The sequence below is a fragment of the Lithobates pipiens genome, unplaced genomic scaffold (assembly GCF_037356315.1).
Source record: "Lithobates pipiens isolate NorthernLeopardFrog02 unplaced genomic scaffold, aLitPip1_a1.2 Scaffold_28, whole genome shotgun sequence".
Lineage (NCBI taxonomy): Eukaryota > Metazoa > Chordata > Amphibia > Anura > Ranidae > Lithobates > Lithobates pipiens.
The window spans coordinates 97,888,650-97,911,065 of NW_027507789.1; the positions used below are offsets into that span (position 1 = coordinate 97,888,650).

At 46.0% G+C, this 22,416-nt stretch overlaps 1 protein-coding gene across 4 annotated transcripts in view; it reads left to right on the top strand.

Annotated features, from left to right (window-relative positions):
* CDK12 (cyclin dependent kinase 12) overlaps window positions 1–22,416 on the top strand; it is a 369,527-nt gene that overhangs the window by 299,736 nt on the left and 47,375 nt on the right. For 2 of the 4 annotated variants that reach the window (XM_077459478.1, XM_077459482.1), the window contains exon 13: window positions 511–996. In XM_077459478.1, coding sequence (XP_077315604.1) covers window positions 511–996 — 486 coding nt within the window. The remainder of the gene's footprint in view (window positions 1–510; window positions 997–22,416) is intronic. The other 2 variants (XM_077459479.1, XM_077459480.1) reach the window with 1 other exon arrangement.

A 22,416-nucleotide genomic window follows, 5' to 3' on the forward strand; every position in this document is an offset into this window, starting at 1 on the left:
TGTTCCTTGTCATGGACATCCAGTTTTCTGAAGATGGAGTTTTTCGGCCACAAGATTCTTGCATCTTCATTCTGAAGTTGGGTCTGCTAACCATTCATAGGCTTGGTGGGACATTTTCATTTTGCCTAGTTGTTGCCCACACCTCTTGGACCCTTGGGATTTCCCAGGGTCTATGAATAATCTGCCTTTGTCCTGTAGTAGTCTACTGTTAAGATGAGGAATTTTGACTTGCATTGAAACTCCATATGTTGGAGTACGGTACAAGACGCACTACAAATCTGAGAACTGACTGAGTGGGGTAGTGTTATAGCGGAGGTGCCCAGGAAGTGCGTCCTCAAAAGCTTTGCTAGTGTCCAATCACCTGAAGGTATGAGCCTGTAGCCAAGGGTCTGTGAATGCCCAGATTTGATCCTGTATTGTACTCAATGATATGGAATTTATAGGCAAGTCAAAATTTCTCTTCATAAATTCTTGTGCACGTCAGTCATCTATTTTTGTTTTCTTTCCCAGCTGCCTTGGGGGATATCACACAACAGCTTAATCAAAGTGAGCTTGCTATCCTGCTGAATCTTCTCCAAAGTCAGACAGATCTCAATGTTACCCAGATATCTCAGCTTTTGAATGTTCAGGGTAATCCGGACATACAACAACAACTGGAAGCCCTTAACCAGTCTATCACTGCATTAGCCAGTTCTACAGTTGTGACATCAGAAGTGGAAGCCTCTAAAGAAATTCCAGCCCCAGAGCAAGCAGAATCAGAAGGCCTTGGAACTCAGGGAGACATGCAGAACGTTTTGGCTGTTCTATTGAGTCAGCTCATCAAACCACAGGAAGCAGCAGAGTCCACAGGGGAAAGCAATGGAGAGCAGACAGCAAATAATCCTTCTGTGCAGCTAAACCCTAATGAAGAGGAGGAGGAAGAAGGTGCAGTGTTGGAGGAGGATGACGCAGGTAATTCGTTGTCACCCACAGTCACCCATCTCTTCCTCACTGCATGTAAGGAAACCAGACATGGTAGAGCTTTATAAATGCACAGGAGGTAACATTCTGCTGTATGATTCTCTATGTGCTGAAAAGGTGTCCTTGAGATTCTCTCTGCAGCACAAGAAGGGAAAATGCAAAGACCTTACACTCCTGTATTTTGGTTTATAATAAACTGTACAATTTAAATTTCATTAATCGTATTTGGACCATTTACTTGCAATTGCTCTAATTAAAATATAAAAAAATAGGTGTTCTTGAGGAGATGTGTTAGAATGACTACTTCAGTATTCACCTATGCCTTTTTCTATGCTTTTCTAGTTCTGTTTTTTTTCTGTTTCTTTGCGTTATTCTATCTTACATTTAAGTATATACTGGTTTCCCTGGCATGTCTTTACACCTAATTGTTTTATCCATTTCATTTATGGCTTGAACCTATAATCTGTGCCTTGCCTATCTATGTGCTTGTTTCATCAGAACTATGTTCTCAATCCAAATGCCACATTTTATTTGTCTGCACACCGCTAAAGCTGGCCACATGTTGCCAACACTGTAGTACAAGGGCCTCTCTACAAAATGAAATACATGTATATCTAGTGAGGCAGGCCCTGGCACTGTGTAGTTAAGTTTAAAGGAGATTTTACAGTTTAATTGTAATGTGTGACCTGCTTTAGGATGGTGATCTGTGTGCAGATTTTCCATTAAATTTGACACCTTTTGATGGATTTGTAGTCATTTATCACCAATTTGGCCCACAGTCTGTAGCGGTGTGTACATAGTTTAAGTTTATTACCTTTTCTGTGTAGGAAAGGGAACATTCTTTAAAAGATTAGAATACCCAAGTGTACCTAAAGAATTTTTTTTTGTTTATATTTGACATTCTGGAAGTAGTACCAAAAATATTGAATTGCACACAAGAAATTGGCCATTTGTAGCTGCGTGAAAACTGCAGACTTGGAGATCAGTAGGTAGGACTGATATGTCTTCAGGTTTACCTGCATTTTATGTTTTTGCTAATATTTTAGCTTCAAGGGAGACTTCACACAAACTGTGTAATACACTGTTGAATTCCATATAGGTTTACTGTTTTACTTGTGTTTGTAATTTTGGACAGCATTCAGAATTGCTTATGTAAAGTTTTTTTTTTATTATTATTATTCCATGGCACAAGATGTATTACACTACAGTACAATACAGCCAGGGCAGGTGCAAAGATTTTTGACACCCTAGACGAAACCTAATTTTGCTGCCAACTTTGGACCCCGCCCCTGACTCCACCCTCTTTGCTCACTTCCTCATGCCAGCCGTGGTCCGCTGGCCTCAAGCCCTCACCTGCGCCTCTGGACCCGGCCGGAAGAACAAACGTCAACAGCGAGCTTACTTAACACGCCAGCAGCACACCAGTGCAAGGAAGGCGAAGGTGCTTTTTGATGCCTCCCGCCAATTGTCCTCCTGCCATCCCCTCTCTGCCACAATGCACACCCCCACCCCCATATAGCATACACTTTGCCTTCTGATGTTACATCATCAATGTTACCGTGCATTCCGTCATGAATGTAATGCAGTGTAGATCGCATTGCATTTCATTCTTTCTGGCCTTGATGTCAGGGGAAACTGTCAATGTTGCTTCTGGGTCAATAACAAGAAAGGGAGGAGAGTGGACGTGTGTCCGCTCTTCTCCCTCCCCCTCTACCTGGAGGCACCCGCAATGGGCAAGCTGCGCTCTGGATACATAGCGAGTGCCACTTTACTGTGGTACAGTGTTGCCAACCCCCCAAAAGTGAAATTTACTGCAGGGGTGTCCAAAATTTACAAAATGCACCAATTTTTCAACTGACAAAAATCATGAAATTTACTAACAGAGCCACATTTTTTACGGACACTACAAAAAAAGTACCTAAAATGGCTGATTTCAGTGGAAAACGGGGCAAATATCAATATTTAAGCTGTATAGTGTGCTAATCGCACATGTAATTAGTGCGATTAGCAATGTGTTTAAGGTCTAATAGGCAAAAAACATTTCTCCATTTATATGATGGTCCGGTTAATAGAACCCAACACAGGGTTTTCCTTTACATTGTAAGTGGGAACTCCTATGGACCCTTACATAAAAGGGAACATTGTGGAGCCTGATGTAAAGGAAAACTCTAAGGACTCGGCTGTAGGAGGCGATGCTGTGGACTCTGGTGTAAAGGGAAACTGTTATTAAAGGGAGTCTCTGGTCACTACAGCCCCCTCCTTACACAAGAGTGCACAGAGCTTCTCCTTACATTACAGTCCACAGAAACTGCATACATGGCACAAGAGATAGTCGGAGACTGCGGACATGGTGTAAGAGATTGTCAGGGATTGCGTACATGGCACAAGGCATGACCAGAATCTGCATACATGGGATGATCAGAGACTGCGGGCATTGCACCAAGGTTGGTTGGAGGCTGCGGGCATGGCACCAGGGTTGGTTGGAGGCTGCAGGGCATGACACGGGGGACGGTCGGAGACTGTAAGCAAGGTACGAGGGGCGCTCAGACTGGAAGCCACTTTCTGGAAGCCTGAACACGTTTTCAGTGTTCTCTAGCAGCAGCATGGCTCCTGTGCTCTCACAGCCATTTTCCCTGTGTTTCCTGTCTGTGTACTGGACGCTGGGCGGCCATTTTATTGAAACCTGAGCACATTTCTAGAAAGTTTTTAGCGCTCATTCTGGTGGCTGCCACCGACATATCTTTTGTTTCCTCTGTACTTGGGAGCACTCAGGGACTACAGCCGCTACTTGTGGACAGAGCAGAACTCCTCAGGGTAGTAAGTCCGGCGGGAAAGAGCCCTTCAGTCAGCGGCAGCAAGGAGGGTGGGACTGTCACTGTCCTAAGTCCCCTTCGGGTGCCAGACAGGGTAGGGTCAGCATGGCTTCAGAAACTGGTGCTTCTTCCCCCGAAATCCAGGCAATTGCAACCGGGTCACCTGCGGACTGCGCAATGCCCATGGACACCCTAACAGCGGTCCTCAATTCGTTCGTTGCCAAGATGCGAGGGAGGCGATGCGTGGAAAGAAAGGTGCATTAAAGAGGCTCCTGCCCCCCCCCCCCCCGTCCTCTAGGGTGATCTCTGACACAGACTCTGGTCCTGCTGAGGCTGGTTACCCCTGCTCTGTCTTGTCAGATGACGCTGACCAGGACCGTTGGGACAGTGAGGATGAGTCCCCTTCCGGGTCCGGGCGCAACAAAGCGCTTTTTGGAGCACTTATCACAGCTGTGCGTGATACCCTGAAGATTCAGGAGACAGCGTCTCCCTCTACTGATGTACCGGTCCCTTTTGGGTCCCGCAAGCCAGCACGTTCACCTAAGGTATTCCCGTATCTGACTTATTTTGACAAGTTCATTTACAAGGAATGGGGTTGCCCGCAACGGACCTTTTCGGTCCCCAAATACATGACGGTGCGTTATCCTTTTGAGGAGAGCCTTCTCAAAAAATGGTTGGCTTCTCCAGTCGTGGACCTCCCAGTTTCCAGATTAAAGTAACCATGATCCCGGTTGAGGGGACGCCTGCATTCAAGGATCCCACTGACGGGAAGGCCGAGGCAGTGGCTCGTTCCCTGTTTACAGTTGTGGGGTCCGCCGTGCGACCAGTACTGGCATCCGTACTGGTGTCGCAGACACTGAGTGGGCAAAACTTTTGCACCGCAAATTGGGAGAGCAACAGGCTTCTCCTGTCTGCGTGGAACTAGCAGACCAACTAGTGCAAGGCCTTAAGTAGTTTCTGTGACGTGGCCCTGGATACTCTCCGTCTGTTATCCAGGGCTTCAGTGTCAGCTGTGGTGCTGAGGAGCCTGATTTGGCTAAAATGCTGGTCTGCTGACCAGGCATCCAAAAAGGCCCTGACTGATCTTCCCTTCCTTGACGACCGGCTCTTTTGGAGCCTCTTTGGATGACAATTTTAAAAATGCCACCGGTGGTAAGAGTACCTTACTCCCACAGGCCAGTAAGGCTAAGGAGCCACGCCGTAGGCAAGGGCCCTCTCTTTCCGCTCTCAGCTTTTTCATCCACCCGGAGCTTCGACAAAATTTCCCTGGAACCGCAAGCCTGCCAATAAAAGTGCTACCGCATGAAGGTTTTCCCCCCACCCCTGTCTCGGGTGGGGGGGTCGCCTTCAGGAGTTTACAGCCCGGTGGTTCTCCCGGTTATCCGACCAATGGGTTTGCGATCTGATTTCCACAGGCTACAAGATAGTTTCTCTCTTGGCCGCCAAACAGATTATTCCCCTCCAGCATACCCATATCCCCGGCTCGCCGGGAGGCCCTCTTGGGGGCGGTAAGGGACTTGCTGAATCGCGGGGTGATTGTAGCGGTTCCGGAATCAGAACTCTTCCAGGGATTCTACTCAAATCTGTTTGTGGTTCCCAAGAAGGAAGGGGTACGTCCAATCTTGGACCTAAAAGCCCTCAGTCTCTTTGTAAAAGTGCAGAGGTTCAGAATGGAATCAGTTCGCTCAGTAGTCGCTACACTCCATCAAGGGGACTCCCTGGCATCCTTAGAGATGAGAGGAGGATGTGGCGATCACCATGCAGACCCTACGAGAACTTGGGTGGCTGTTAAGGAAGTCTGTGATCATACCGACCCAGCATCTGGAGTACCTAGGTTTGCTGCTGGACTCCATGAAAGCGAGTGTGTTTCTCCCTTCAGACAAGCTGCAGACTCTCAGATCCACGTAAAACTGCTGATGAACCGCAAGTGGTCGTCGCTCCACTTTTGCATGCGAGTACTGGGCCTCATGGTAGCCTCCAAGGCAGTGCCTTATCTCTAGTTCCACACCAGAGCCCTGCAGAAGGAGATTTTAACAAAATGGGACAAATCTCAGTTGTCCCTGGATTGACAGATCCAGGTGGGCCAGTGAGTCAGAGACTCACTGATTTGGTGGTTGAGGTCCCCGTGATTCAGTCAGGAAAATCATTCCTACCTCTGAGATGGACCGTGATCACTACGGGTGCCAGTCTATCCGGCTGGGGTGGAGTGATGGGGGTTCAGTCGGCTCATGGCCTCTGGTCGACGGAAGAATCCAAGTTGCCGATCAATCTGCTCGAATTGAGAGTGATTAGGCTGTGCCTCTCCACATGGTCGACGAGACTGCACGGGTGTCCGATGAGGATCCAGTCAAACAACGCCTCTGCGGTGGAATACTTCAATCACCAAGGGGGAACAAGAAGCTCAGCCGCCGCAAGGGAGGCTGCTCAGATACTTCGGTGGACAGAGCGACACGTACCGGCCCTGTCGGCTGTTTACATCCCGGGAGTGGAGAACTGGCAGGCGGACTACTTGAGTCGACAGATGCTGGACCCAGGAGAATGGCCATTCCATCCGGAGATATTCAGGTTACTGTGCCTGAAGTGGGGGCACACCAGACATGGATCTGCTGTCCTCCCGTCTCAATCGGAAAGTTCCAAGATTCGTGTCCACGACAAGAGATCCGTGGGAAGATGCCTCAGACGCGCTGGTGGCTTTGTGGGATCAGTACCAGCTGATCTACGCCTTTCCTCCACTGCAACTGTTACCACGTCTGCTTTTCAGAGTGGAAGCCGAGGGGATCCCAGTAATACTGGTTGCCCCAGATTGGCCTCAGCATCCCTGGTACGCAGACCTGGTGTGTCTGGTGGCAGATGCTCCCTGGCGACTGCAGTTGCGAGAGGACCTTCTGTCTCAAGGTCCAATTGTCCATCCTGCTTTACCATCGCTGGCTTTAAATGGCATGGATTTTGAGAGCCAGGTGTCGAGGAACCGGGGTCTGTTGGACTCGGTGATCCCAACTATGTTGAGAGCATGGAAATCTTCTTCTCGGAAGATAGACAATCTTACCTGGAAGGCCTACATCTCCATGTGTGAGGAGAAAGAATGGCATTCACGCTCCTTCTCTATATCCAGGATCCTGCTGTTTCTTCAGCAAGGAGTAGACCAGTAATTGGCATTAAGCACCATTAAAGGGCAAATTTCAGCCTTGGCCTTGAACCTGGTGTTGGCGCTTCAAAAAGCGCAGTTTGACAATAGGGAGATTGCCCTGTTGACTCTTTCCCAGAAAGTGGTCTTCCTAGTGGCCATCACATCGGCCAGGAGGGTTTCGGAACTGATGGCCTTGCCTTGCAAGTCGCCCTATCTGGTTATACACAAGGATAAGGTGATGTTGTGTCTGCAACCGTCTTTTCTACCGGAAGTGATCTTGGCTTTTCATATCAATGAGGACATTGCATTACCATCTTTGAGTCCTAAGCCGAAGCACCCTAAGGAGGTGGCCCTTCACGCTCTGGATGTGGTTTGGGCTTTAGATTGTAAGCTCGAACGAGCAAGGCCCTCTGATCCCTCGTGTATTGATTTGTATTGTAAGTGTACTGTCTGCCCTCATATTGTAAAGCGCTGCGCAAACTGTTGGCGCTATATAAATCCTGAATAATAATAATAATAATAATAATAATAATAAAGGTGTATTTGTCTGCTACGGCTCCTTTTTGGAAGTCGGACTCGCTGTTTGTTTCGGTAGCTGGTCCAAAGAAAGGCATGGCGGTCTTGTCGGCCACCATTTCCAGGTGGATCAAACAGATTGTACGCCTTGAATGGCCAGGTGACCCCCTTTCTGGTCACAGCCCACTCCACGAGGGCAATCGGAAAGTCTTGGGCCTTCCGGCACCAAGCGGCTGTCGCTCAGGTGTGTAAAGCGGCGACCCTGGTTGTCTGTCCACACGTTTACCAAGTTCTACAAGGTAGACGTTAGTGCATCGGCTGATGCCTGTTTTGGGCGCAAAGTTTTGCAGGCGGCTGTGTAGTTGCAATTGAATATGCATTTTATATTTTTTCTGTTTTTCCTGTTTTTTCGATAAAAACACAGTATTGTTTTGTTAATGCACTGTTGCATTACTTCCGCAGTTTGGTGCAGTTTTTGGTGATCACTCCTGCTGAGGATACCCTGATTTTTGTGGTGGTTTTTCCACGTACTGTTTTTTGTGGGGTTAGTTTCACTAGTTCCCACTTGCTATGGTGGATGAAGTTTTTATGCTGTTTTTCCCACCGCTTGTTTGGCACTGCTTGGGGACGTCCCAATGGCTAAGAGAGGAGCTGTCGGTCGGTGAATATAAGAGGAAATAGGATTTTTTGTACTAACCGTAAAATCCTTTTCTCTGTAATTCACCGACCAACACTGCTCCCGCCCCTCCTATTATCTTTACGTTACACCGCTTGTTGACGTACTGAGGTCTATCTGCTGACAGGAGGGTTGTTACCCAAGAGACTGCCCCCCTGGGCGGAACTAAGAGTTCTGAGTGTTGTGTTACAACTAATGCCTAGTAGTCTCCTAGTGATGAGGCTAAAAACCCAAGAGAGGAGCTGTGTCGGTCGGTGAATTACAGAGAAAAGGATTTTAAGGTGAGTACACAAATCCTATTTTTCCTTAATGCATTCTTTGCATTAAGGTAAAAAATGTTTAAGCATCAGTATTGCCCCCTCAACCCACCCTTTCTCTGACAATCATTTGATCCATCGATGTGCTGGTCTGCAGCTCTTCTCTCACCTCACTGGCTTGTCTCACAGGCTTTGTTGGTGCATTGAGCCTATCAAAACCAAGACAAGGGAAAAGGGGGTGGTTCCGGAGTCCCACTGTCCGTGACTATAGACCCAGACAGCGAGGCTTGCGAGTGAGCCATGTGTGCCTACATATAAAGCGACCAGTAGCGCCAGTGGGGGACCCGAGAAGAGCCGGTTCGAGGCCACTCTTTGCGATTCCATTCCACAGAGCTGGTAAGTATGTATGTTTAAAAGTGATTGTAAATGCTTTTTTTTTTTTTCTTTTACTTTTTTAAAGGATAAGTTCAGCTTAATGAACATGTTTCCGTTTCCCGCACTCTCTATGACAGCAGGCTGGCGATCTTATCTCTGTACTTGCTGTCAATATTTGAAAAGAGCACTGCCATGTGGGGCTTTGCACACATGGCCATAATCTTTCATTAATAAAGTTCTGTAAATGAATGAACTACTAGTACCGACATCCTAGATGGCTGTCGGCTTGTAGTTCTCAAATTACCAGGGGGCTTTTGATGGCTGTAGTAGTTCATTGATTCTTCTGTGTTCTAAAACTACCTGCTTATACATTGTATGGGCAGATAGCTTACATTGACAGTCTGTAGGAGTCCTGCAATCTTTTGATCGTGGGTACAATGCTTTGCAGTCTTTAACCCCTTAAGGACCGCCGCATGGCAATGTACGTCATCAGAATGGCATGTACAGGCACAAGCACGTACATGTACATGCTTGCCTTCCAGTGGGTGGGGGGTCCGATCGGACCCCCTCCCGCTGGATGCGGCGGTCCGTTTCGCTTCAGGAGCGATCCGGGATGAGGGGATGGCCGTTGGTTTCTGGCCATCCCCTCTCGATCGCTCCTGGCGAATGAGAAGCTTCCTCCCGCTGTGTATAGTAAACACAGGCAGGGAGGAAGTGATGTCATTCTCCTCTGGGCGGTCTTTTTGACCGGACTACGAGGAGAACACTGAAAGTAAGTGCACCAAACACTACACTAACATGTAGGCACACAAACCCCCCCCCCCATCACCCCCCGCCCCCCCCCCCCCCTCCCAGACACAGTGTCACTGATTGCAGTGATCATTTATTTTCTGATCACTGCATTCAGTGTCAGTTGTGACAGTAAAAAGTGTCAGGGCAGTTAGTGTTAGGTCCAGGGTAGCCCCCTACCCCCCCACAATAAAGGTTTAACCCCCCTGATTGCCCCTAGAGTTGACCCTTTCACCCCCTTTTGCCAGTGTCACTAAGCAATTGTTTTTCTGATTGCTGCATTAGTGTCACTGGTGCCGCTAAATAGCTAGTTATTTTTTTAGGTTCACCGCCAAGTTTTTGTAGCGCTAGGTACCCCGATATACTACCCAATAATGGTTTTAACCCCCTGATTGCCCCTAGTTAACCCTTTCACTCCCTTTTGCCAGTGTCACTAAGCGATCATTTTTCTGATTGCTGCATTAGTGTCACTAGTGTGGCTAGGTAGCTAGTTATTTTTTTAGGTTCACCGCCAGGTTTTTATAGCGCTAGGTACCCCCATATACTACCCAATAATGGTTTTAACCCCCTGATTGCCCCTAGTTAACCCTTTCACCAGCGATCACCGTATAAGTGTCACTGGTGACGCTGGTTAGCCAGTTAGTTATTTGGGTTCCCTGTCAGGTTTTTATATAGCGCCAGGGACCCCCATATACTACCTAATAAAAATTTGAACCCCCTGATTGCCCCTAGTTAACCCTTTCACCAGTGATCACCGTTTAAGTGTTACGGGTGACTCTGGTTAGTTAGTTTGCTTTTTATATCATCAGGGCACCCACCCTTTATTACCCAGTAAAGGTTTAACCCCCTGATCACCCGGCGGGTGATATCAATTAGGTTTTAGGGTCAGGGTCTGCGTCGCCCCAGGCAGCGCTAGGTTAGTGCAAGTACCGCTAACACCCACACGCAAAGCATAAACCTCCCGTAGTGGTATAGAATCTGAACAGATCAATATCTGATGAGATCTATACTAGCGTCCCCAGCAGTTTAGGGTTCCAAAAAAACGCATTGTTAGCAGGATCAGCCCAGATACCTGCTAGCACCTGCGTTTTGCCCCTCCGCCCAGCCCACCCAAGTGCAGTATCGATCGATCACTGTCACTTGCAAAACACTAAACACATAATTGCAGCGTTCGCAGAGTCAGGCCTGATCCCTGCGATCGCTAACAGTTTTTATTGGAAGCGTTTTATATTTAAATCCGTAAGGCAGTGCTTGGTTTTCAGGGTCCCGTACGTGGCTAGGCTCCCAAAAAGTCCCCCACTTGTGATATCCCCATACTCGGGAGAAGCAGCAGAATTTATTTTGGGGTGTAATTTCACTTATGCCCATAGCATGTGTGAGCAAATATATCATTTAGTGACAACTTTGTGCAAAAAAAAAAAAAATTGTAATATTCCTGCAACTTGTGGCAAAATATAAAATATTTCATGGACTCAACATGCCTCTCAGTAAATAGCTTGGGGTGTCTACTTTCCAAAATGGGGTCATTTGGGGGGGGGGGCGGGGGGGTGGGGGGTTTGTGCTATTTTGGCATTTTATGGCCTTCGAAACTGTGATGGGTAGTGAGGAGTGAAATCAAAAGTTTGCACCCTTAGAAACCCTGAAGGCAGTGATTGGTTTTCGCGGTGCCGTACGCAGCTAGACTCCCAAAAAGTCCCACATATGTGGTATCCTCGTACTCAGGAGAAGCAGCAGAATATATTTTGGGGTGCAATTCCATATATAACTATGGCATGTGTGAGCAATATATCATTTAGTGACAACTTTTTCTAAACTTTTTTTTTGTCATTATTCAATCACTTGGGACAAAAAAAAATATTCAATGGGCTCAACATGCCCCTCAGCAATTTCCTTGGGGTGTCTACTTTCCAAAATGGGGTCATTTGGGGGGGGGGGGGGTTGTACTGCCCTGCCATTTTACCACCTCAAGAAATGAGATAGGCAGTCATAAATTAAAAGCTGTGTAAATTCCAGAAAATGTACTCTAGTTTGTAGACGCTATAACTTTTGCGCAAACCAATAAATATACGCTTATTGGCATTTTTTTTTTACTAAAGACACATGGCTGAATAAATTTTGCCCTAAACGTATGACTAAAATTGAGTTTATTCGATTTTTCCTATAACAAAAAATTGAAAATATCTTTTTTTTCTCAAAATTTTCAGTCTTTTTCCATTTATATCGCAAAAAATAAAAATCGCAGAGTCAATCAAATACCATCAAAAGAAAGCTCTATTTGTGGGAAGAAAAGGATGCAAATTTCGTTTGGGTACAACATTGCATGACCGCGCAATTACCAGTTAAAGCAGTGCAGTGCGAAATTGTAAAAAGACCTCTGGTCCTTAGGCTGACAACTGGTCCGGGGCTGAAGTGGTTAATAAAATAAAAAAACTAATAAATGCAGATTTTTTTTTTTAACCTGCAAAAAAATGTATCTTTTTTATTTTTTTTTTATATATAATTAACTTGTCCATTACCACTTGGTTACTGGGCACATATACCTCCTTCCTGCCGAGGCCATTTTTCAGCTTTCAGCACTTCCACACTTTAAATGACAATTGCACAGTCATTTAACACTGCACCCATGTGAAATTTTTATCATTTTTTTTTCACAAAAATAGAGCTTTCGTTTGGTGGTATTTAATTGCCACTGGGTTTTTTTTTTGCTAAACAAAAAAGACCCCCGATCCCTCCTTTACACGTTTTCGGCGATTCTGAATACTGTATTTATTTATTTTTTTAATCCGACGCCATTGGCTGTTATGGCTGGAAAGCCGATCGCCCGCTCTGAAAAACAGTACCAGGATGATGCCTGCAACTGCGGGTATCATCCCGTTATCCCCCGGAAGCAGAGTACACACATCTGCATACGCTCGGCGGGAAGAGGTTAATCTAAGAATATTGTTTGTTGATTTTGGTTCATGATGATTTCAATTCAAACAAACAAAAAAAGTTTTCCTTAGTAATGTGCAAACATACTTCAGAGTTCTAAGATTTCTAATCTACAATCGCCTCATGCAACTGTCTGAACGCGAATTCAGGTTAAAACCTATAACGCCCAAAAATATAGCGCTCACAGCATGATTCCATTAAATATATACACCCCCTATGTAATCCACATATCGCAATGATAAAACCACAAGTTTATTCAGTGACCATTTTAAAAAGTTCATAGTAATGTTGGTGTTTGAAAATCTATTTGGGCAATAAAGTATGCTTTTCTAATCAAGATGTGATAGAGATCAGGAGCCCCAATTAGCATGTGATTGGTATTAACGCTGCCAATAACTTTAGTTGTGTTTTAAGCTCTTCAGTTTAACAGTATAAGCTTTTTAGTTGTGGATAGTTGGCAAATAATTCTGTATTTATTAATATGTAGTCTTAAAGTGGTTGTAAACCCTTACAAACCACTTTGACCTACAGGTAAGCCTAGATTAAGGCTTACCTGTAGGTCCAAGAAATATTTCCCAAACCTATACGGTTTTGGAGATATTTGCCCGAAGACGGGCACCACTATCTACGGCGCATGCGCCGTAGATAGCGGGGCATCGTCGATGAAGATGCCGCGCGTCTCGGCTCCCGTGCGCATGCGTGGGAGTGACGTCATCGCTGCTCCGGCGAATCACAGCGCCGGAGCAGCGAGACCCACGGAGACCCACCAAGAAGATGGACGCTCGGAACTACAGGGGACAGCGATGACTTCGCTGGCTCCTGTGTCAGGTAAGTGACACATAATGGACTACTATGCGATGCATAGTAGTCCATTATGCTTTGCCTTTGCAGGGAATGAAAGAGGAAGTAAACTCATGAGGGTTTACTTCCTCTTTAAAGTTTTTATATAATACTATACTTGTACACCTCCACTGATCACTAGTGAAGGAATGGGGTTAATAGCGCTCACTGATGAATAATCTTAAGTGGAGGTTTAATAGTGCCGCCACTCCGCCATTGCTGTGTTTTTTCGTTATGGCCATTGACACCAATGATTTCTCTTACGCATGCAATGCGGTGCGTTGCAAAAAATGCAGCAGAAAATTTTCAAATGTTAAGGTGCTTTACAGCCTATTAACTTTGAATGCACTTGCCCAACTTGATGCAGTGCACCTTAGTGCACAAAACACACTGCACACAGGTATTGAGTTTGGCACTTGAAGCCTTCTATAATTTTCAAATTGTCCACCACTGCTGTATAGCATTGGTGGTCAACTTTGATAAGCTGCGATCTCAGGTGTGGCCTTCATGCCATCAAAGAAAACAGGCTACAGACATGCAATAGTCAAAAACTGTAGACTTGCTGCAGTAGGTGGCTAGAGACTGCAGACATAAATTATACATTTTTGTAGACTGAGAGTATGCTTCAGGAGACAGTCAGACTGGATACACTTTAATTGAGACCGCTAAAGATTACTGCTATTGCGGCCCCGTTATAAATCCATATTTACTAATTTTGCTCCCTACAGCCTGCTTAGAAAATACTTGTGCCACAGCAAGATACATTTTAAAAGATCAACAGGAAACTAGAAAATGCATTTCCCGAAGAAAATGCGTGGGAATGCTGAATAGCATCAAAACTGCCCCATCATATTCCTCGATTATAAATCAGTACATGGTGTGTATGTGCTCTCCCCCACTGCCCATCACTGTGTATAAGAAGTGTTGCTAACCATGGAAGCAAAACGGACAACAAAAGCCTGGATAACCTACATTTAATACATTTTTTCTGAAATGATCACTAAACTTAAACAGCTTTTTCACAAAAACTGTAAAAGATATCAAACTGAAAAGATATAGCCAGATAGCAGAATATTTTGTGAACATTTTAAAATTTGTTTGGTGTCTATAGGTGAAAGTATGAAGGAGCTGAAACTTTTGGCAGCAGCAGAAGATTTTACGGTTTTTAAGCCTGCTCTCATTGACTTCAATGTTAAAAAAAAAGTGTTAAAAAGCTTAATATTTTTAAAAGTATAAATAGTAGGAAAAAAGTTGAAGAAGATCACACATCAGCTAAAGGGCTTAACATTTTAAAAGTTGAATGGCTTTAATAGCTGAAAGTATGTAGAAGTTCCGCAGGGCCAAAAAACACGGAATAATAAAATTAAAAAGATGATGATTAATAAGAAAAACGAATAACAATAGTGGGACTGCTGAAGCATTACCACTAACTAGAAAATGCATTTCCTGGAGAAAATGTGTGGGAATGCTGAATAGCATCATATTGCCCCCATCAAAACTGCCCATCATATTCTTCTATTATAAATCAGTACATAGGGTGTCTGTGCTCTCCCCTACCGCTCATCACTGTGTTTAAGAAGCGTTGGTAACCATGGAAACAAAACAGACAACAAAAGCCTGGCTGCCCTAAATGTAATGACATTTTCTGAAATGATCACTAAACTTAAACGGCTTTTTCACAAAAACTGTAAAAGATATCAAACTGAAAAGATATAGCCAGATAGCGGAATATTTTGTGATCATTTTAAAGTTTGTTTGTTGTCTATAGGTGAAAGTATGAAGGAGATGAAACTTTTGGCAGCAGAAGAAGATTTTACGGTTTTTAACCACTTGCCGACCGCCGCACGACGATGTACGTCGACAGAATGGCACGGGCAGGCATAAGGGCTTACATGTACGTCCTTGCCTGCCCGTGGGTCGGGGGCCCGATCGGGCCCCCGCCCGGTGCCTGCGGCGGTCGGTATTCGTTCGGGAGCGATCCCGGACGAGGGGACGGCCATTCATTCATGGCCACCCCCTCGCGATCGCTCCCGACGAATGAAAATGTCCGGTGACATCACTTCCTCTCCTGTAATGTAAACACAGGAGAGGAAGTGATGTATTCTCTCCTCCGTGTCGGTATTTTTCGTTCCGGCACCGAGGAGAGAGCATCGGTGAGTTGCACAAGCACTACACTACACAGTAGAACATGCCAGGCACACTCACACCCCCCCCCTTTACCCCCCGATCACCCCCCAATTACCCCTGCCCCCCCAGTCACAGTGACACCAATTGCTTTTTTTTTTTTTTTTGCATTGGTGTCATTTGTGACTGTAATAACTGTTAGGGCAGTTAGGGTTAGCCCCCTTTAGTTCTAATGTGCCCCCCTAACCCCCCCAATAAAGGTTTAACCCCGTAATCACCCCCCGTCGCCAGTGTCACTAAGGCTGGGTTCACATTGCAGCGGTTTATGAGAACGAATGTGATTCGCACCGCACTGCAGTGCAAATCACATCCGATCTCTGTGCGATTCGAATTCAGCCATACAGATAGTATGGCTGAATTCGTGTCGCACCCGCCGCAAATTCGCACGGGACCCTTTTTTTGGCCCGCAGCAGAATCGGATCGCATGGGTGTTCACACCATGCGATCCGAGTTTGCAGATCGCACTGCGATATGCGAACTGATCTGGGGGTGTCATTAACATTTCACTGACACTCCCAGCAGTTCGCATAGGGCAGTGTGAACTGCCGCCGGGAGGCATGCGATGCGGGAACCCGCCACGGATTCGTGGCGTTCCCGCATCGCTCCAGTGTGAACCCAGCCTAATAAGCGATCATTTTTCTGATCGCTGTATTAGTGTCACAGGTGACGCTAGTTAGGCAGGTAGGTATTTAGGTTCGCCGCAGCTTTTTATAGCGCCAGGGACCCCCATATACTACCGCATAAAGCCCCCTGATTTCCCCCTAGTTAACCCTTTCACCAGTGATCACCATATAACTGTTACAGGTGACGCTGGTTGGTTAGTTATTTTTTTATAGTTTCAGGGCACCCGCCATTTATTACCTAATAAAGGTTTAACCCCCTGATCACCCGGCGGGTGTCATTTGTGACTGTAATAACTGTTAGGGCAGTTAGGGTTAGCCCCCTTTAGTTCTAAGGTACCGACCTAACCCCCCCAATAAAGGTTTAACCCCGTGATCACCCCCGTCGCCAGTGTCACTAAGGCTGGGTTCACATTGCAGCGGTTTATGAGAACGGATGTGATTCGCACCGCACTGCAGTGCAAATCACATCCGATCTCTGTGCGATTCGAGTTCAGCCATACAGAAGGTATGGCTGAATTCGTGTCGCACCCGCCGCAAACTCGCACGGGACCCTTTTTTTGGTCCGCAGCAGAATCGGATCGCATGGGTGTTCACACCATGCGATCCGAGTTTGCAGATCGCACTGCGATATGCGAACTGATCTGGGGGTGTCATTAACATTTCACTGACACTCCCAGCAGTTCGCATAGGGCAGTGTGAACTGCCGCCGGGAGGCATGTGATGCGGGAACCCGCCGCGCATTCGTGGCGTTCCCACATCGCTCCAGTGTGAACCCAGCCTAATAAGCGATCGTTTTTCTGATCGCTGTATTAGTGTCACAGGTGACGCTAGTTAGGCAGGTAGGTATTTAGGTTCGCCGCAGCTTTTTATAGCGCCAGGGACCCCCATATACTACCGCATAAAGCCCCCTGATTGCCCCCTAGTTAACCCTTTCACCAGTGATCACCATATAACTGTTACAGGTGACGCTGGTTGGTTAGTTATTTTTTTTATAGTTTCAGGGCACCCGCCATTTATTACCTAGTCTCACTAGTGTACCCCTAAATTTAGGGGTGTCTACTTTCCAAAATGGGGTCATTTGGGGGGGGGTTTGTGCCATCTTGGCATTTTATGGCTTTCAAAACTGTAACGCCCTTAGAAATCCTGAAGGCAGTGCTTGGTTTTCGGGGCCCCGTACGCGGCTAGGCTCCCAAAAAGTCCCACATATGTGGTATCCCCGTACTCAGGAGAAGCAGCAGAATTTATTTTGGGGTGTCATTTCACATATGCCCATGGCATGCGTGAGCAATATATCATTTGGTGACAACTTTGTGAAAAAAAAAAAAAAAGTTTGTAATTTTCCCGCAACTTGTGGCAAAATATAAAATATTCCATGGACTCAACATGCCTCTCAGCAAATAGCTTGGGGTGTCTACTTTCTAAAATGGGGTCATTTGTGGGGGTTTTGTGCCATCTTGGCATTTTATGGCCTTCAAAACTGTAATAGGTAGTGAGGAGTGAAGTCAAATATTTACGCCCTTAGAAAACCTGAAGGCGGTTCTTGGTTTTCGGGGCCCCGTACGCGGCTAGGCTCCCAAAAAGTCCCACATATGTGGTATCCCCGTACTCAGGAGAAGCAGCAGAATTTATTTTGGGGTGTCATTTCACATATGCCCATAGCATGTGTGAGCAATATATCATTTAGTGACAACTTTGTGAAAAAAAAATAAAACAAAATTAAAGTTTGTAATTTTCCCGCAACTTGTGGCAAAATATAAAATATTCCATGGACTCAAAATGCCTCTCAGCAAATAGCTTGGGGTGTCTACTTTCTAAAATGGGGTCATTTGTGGGGGTTTTGTGCCATCTTGGCATTTTATGGCCTTCAAAACTGTAATAGGTAGTGAGGAGTGAAGTCAAATATTTACGCCCTTAGAAAACCTGAAGGCGGTTCTTGGTTTTCGGGGCCCCGTACGCGGCTAGGCTCCCAAAAAGTTCCACATATGTGGTATCCCCGTACTCAGGAGAAGCAGCAGAATTTATTTTGGGGTGTCATTTCACATATGCCCATAGCATGTGTGAGCAATATATCATTTAGTGACAACTTTGTGTAAAAAAAAAAAAAAAAAATATTTTTTGTCATTATTCAATCGCTTGAGGCAAAAAAATAAAATATTCAATGGGCTCAACATGCCACTTATCAATTTCCTTAGGGTGTCTACTTTCCAAAATGGGGTCATTTGGGGGGGTTTTGTACTGCCCTGCCATTTTAGCACCTCAAGAAATGAGATAGGCAGTCGTAAACTAAAAGCTGCGTAAATTCCAGAAAACGTACCTTAGTTTGTAGATGTGACAACTTTTGCGCAAACCAATAAATATACAATTATTGACTTTTTTTTTACCAAAGACATGTGGCTGAATACATTTTGGCCTAAATGTATGACTAAAATTGAGTTTATTGGATTTTTCTAATAACAAAAAGTAGAAAATATCATTTTTTTTCAAAATTTGCGGTCTTTTTACGTTTATATCGCAAAAAATAAAAATCGCAGAGGCAATCAAATACCATCAAAAGAAAGCTCTATTTGTGGGAAGAAAAGGACGCAAATTTTGTTTGGGTACAACATTGCATGACCGCGAAATTACCAGTTAAAGCAGCGCAGTGCCAAATTGTAAAAAGACCTCTGGTCATTTACCAGCAAAATGGTCCGGTCTGAAAATGGTTAAGCATGCTCTCACTTCATTGTTAAAAAAAAAAGTGTTAAAAAGCTTAATATTTTAAAAAGTATAAATAGTAGGAAAAAAGTTGGAGAGCACACATCAGCTGAAAGATCTGAACATTTTAAAAGTTGAATGGCTTGAATAGCTGGAAGTATACAGAAGTTATGCAGAGCCAAAATGTACGGAATAATAAAATTAAAAAGATGATGATTAAACAAATAACAATAGTGGGACTGCTGAAGCAGTCCCACTAAATAACGAATAACACTAGTGGGACGGCTAAAGCATTCCCACTAATATATAAAAAGAGAAAAGGGATGAACAGCACTGAAAAAATTAGAAAAAATAAATATTACTTTGAAGCAGGTCATAAGAATATTTCCTGATTGTACAAAGGCTTCCTTAAAGTAAAACTAAAGGCAAAACTTTAGAACACCTTTCAGGTTTTTATTTGCACTCTGTGTCAAAAGTGATAGAAAATCCTAAATTTTGGGCTTGGGTTTTTTTGTCCAAAGAATAGGAAAAGAGTGGAAATCTTCCAATGGGTACACTAGTTCTGGTGACCTTAGTTAAGTTATTTTCTCTCATTTCCTGTTTTGGCTATGGGGCAAGAAGTGAAGAGAAATTTTTCCAATGGGACAGAAAAGTAAAACTGACAGGGATTATAAGGCTTCCTTACGCTTGCCCTACTTTAACCAGTCCCTACCCTAGAGAATAAGAGACCCTAGAGAATAAAAAAGCACAATATTTGAGCAGGGATTTTTTTTAAACGCTTTTTAAAGAATTTTTAATGCAAAGAATATATCTCTATTCATTGATGGACATAGCAGCTCTTTCTCTCCTTTAAAAGAGGACTAGGCAAAAAGTGTTAAAAACAGAAACACTTGCACAGTACCACTCAGGGGGCGATCACATTGTCTATAACCCCTCACACTGCATCCAGCAGCTCAATTTTTTTCTGCCTAGTGTAGGAGAAGGACCTGGCTCCCGGTGGGACCATTTGTCCTGGGAATTTTTTTCTTTTTTCTGCATTTTTGATTCCTGTGATCTACAATGAACAGCTGGGCTTGATAATATAGATCCTTGTCTCCCCAGCCTGGCCATATAGCATGAGCAGGCCCTAGCTACGCGCTGGGTCTGCCACGACATGTCCCATCTAATCCAGGGGCGGCCGGTGAGCTATATGCTCCGGGCCACACATTTGACTGTGCTACTTCCGTCTTTCAGTGTGCCGTGGCTGGCAGCCATCCCATACTGCTCGGGTGATGGGTCTGTCTGTGGAATGCGTCCTGCAGGAGGGTTAAGTATGGTTCCACCTGTTTCGGCAGGATGGAGCAACTGGGCATTCCCTGGGAGGTCAACCAGGGCAGTGGTCATCAACCCTGTCCTCACAGCCCACTAACAGGTCAGGTTTTATGTATTACCTTGGGGAGATGCAGACCAGAATACTGCAATCACTGAGCAGCAAATGATATCACCTGTGATGTATTTCAGTTATCTTGCAAACCTGGCCCGTTGGTGGGCCCTGAGGACAGGGTTGATGACCGCTGGGCTAGGTGGTCTCTCTCTCCCTTTTTTCACTCCTTGTCCCTTCCCTCCACATGCTATTGGGCTGCTTTTTGACTGGGCACATAGGGGTGCTGTGCACATGCCTGGCCAGGGGGCTCTGAGTCCTGGCAGGGGGCCGCGCTGGATGTCCACTCATCCTCTTCCCTTTTTCTGGGCCACGGTGCTGGGGTGTCTGTGCTGTGTGAGATGTGAAGAAGCCGCCGCTTGCTCCGCGGCCATTTTCCTAGGGACGCGTCCATTTTTTTGTAGCCACAGCCAGTTTTTTGCCTTTAAGCCATTTTCTAGTAGTTCGGCGGCCATTTTCTTGGTGCCCTCGGACATTTTTACTGAGGCTGCTGACAGACATTTTCTTGTAGCCTCAGCTTCTTTCACCTCTAGCGCTGGGTGCTTGTTTCCTTCTTGAACAGCACGCTTTCTACACAGACACCTCGTGGATGACACGGGGAGAGCGGACAGCAGCAGTACTTGGGTCAGGGTGGTGAGTCCTGTGGGGGGCCCCTCAGTCTGTGGCAGCTAGCAGGGTGGATTTTTTGTTGGACTTGCCTTAGTTCCCTAAGCGGTGAAAGGTTGATTTTTGAAAGAGTGTTGGTCAGCATGGCGTCAGAAGCTGGCTCTTCTTCCCTAGACATCCCTCTTATTTATTGCAATGGGTTCACTGGCACCTGTGGTGCCTATGGACGCTCTGTCGGCGGTCCTGTAGGCCTTTTTTGCCAGGGTGGAAGTGGCATGCGGACACAAGGGGGGTAAAAAACGCCCCCTCCCCCTGGGGAAAGCTCTGATTCAGACTCGGGGCCCCGCTGTGACAGGGAGCCACTGTTGTGATGTATCCGAGGATGCGGACCAGGACCGTTCGGACAGTGAGGATGATTCCGTGTCTGGGTCAGCGCAGGAAAAGGCATTTGTAGGAGCACTTATTACAGCGGTGTGGGATACCCTAAAAGTGGAGGATACGGCAGGGGCATCTACAGAGGTGTCGGTCCCTTTCGGGTCCCAAAAGCCGGCCCGCACGACCAAGGTGTTAACTTACCCATAAGTTTATTTACAAGGAGTGGGGAAAACTGCAGTGGGCCTTTTCAGTCTCAACGCATGGTGGTGCGTTACCCCTTCAGGTGAGTCTCCTGAAAAAATGGACATCTCCGATTGTTGACCCCCCCCCCCCCCCGGTATTCAGGTTAAATAAGAAAACCACGATTCTGGTGGACGGAACCCCTGCTTTCATGGACCCTGCCATGATTACTGTGGGGAGGTCAGCATTGCGGTTAGTTTTACCCACGGCCCTGGCGTCGCAGATGCTTACTGAATGGGCATAATTGTTGCACCATGAATTGGAGAAGCAACGGGCTTCCCCGTTCTGCATGGAGCTGGGGGACCAGTTGGTGCAGGGCCTTAAGTATATCTGTGATGTGTCCTTATATACAGCCCCCTTGCTCTCTAGAGCCTCAGTATCAGCAGTAGTGCTATGTCGCCTGATTTTTCCCAAATGCTGGTCTGTGGACCAGGCATCTAAGAAAGTACTGGTGGACTTGCCCTTTCAGGGAGAGAGGCTATTTGGAGCCTCGTTGGATGAGATTATTAAGAATGTTACTGAGGTAAGAGCACGTTACTTCCAAGGAGCCACGCCGTAGGCAAGGACCCTCCTTTTCTGCTCAGAAGCAGATTTTTCGTCCGCCCGGGTCGGCAGGTAAGCGTTCCCAGTCCGACAAGGTGCCTGCTGAGGGACAAAAGTGTCCCTGGTTTTGCAAGCCTGCGAGCAAATTTGTTACCACATGAAGGTTTGCCTCTTGGGTGGGGGGTTGTCTTTGGGAGTTTGCAGCCCGGTGGACCTCCCTCCTTTCCGACCAGTGGGTCTGCGAACTGGTTTCCTCAGGGTATAAGGTAAACTTTCTTTCTTGTCCGCCAAACTGATTTTTTCCCTCCAACATTCATCTTCTTCCTGCTCGTCGGGAGGCCCTGTTTGGGGCTGTACAGGACCTGCTGCTGCACGGGGTGATAGTACCTGTACCAACGCCGGAAAGGTTTCAGGGATTTTACTCCAATCTGTTTGTAGTCCCAAAGA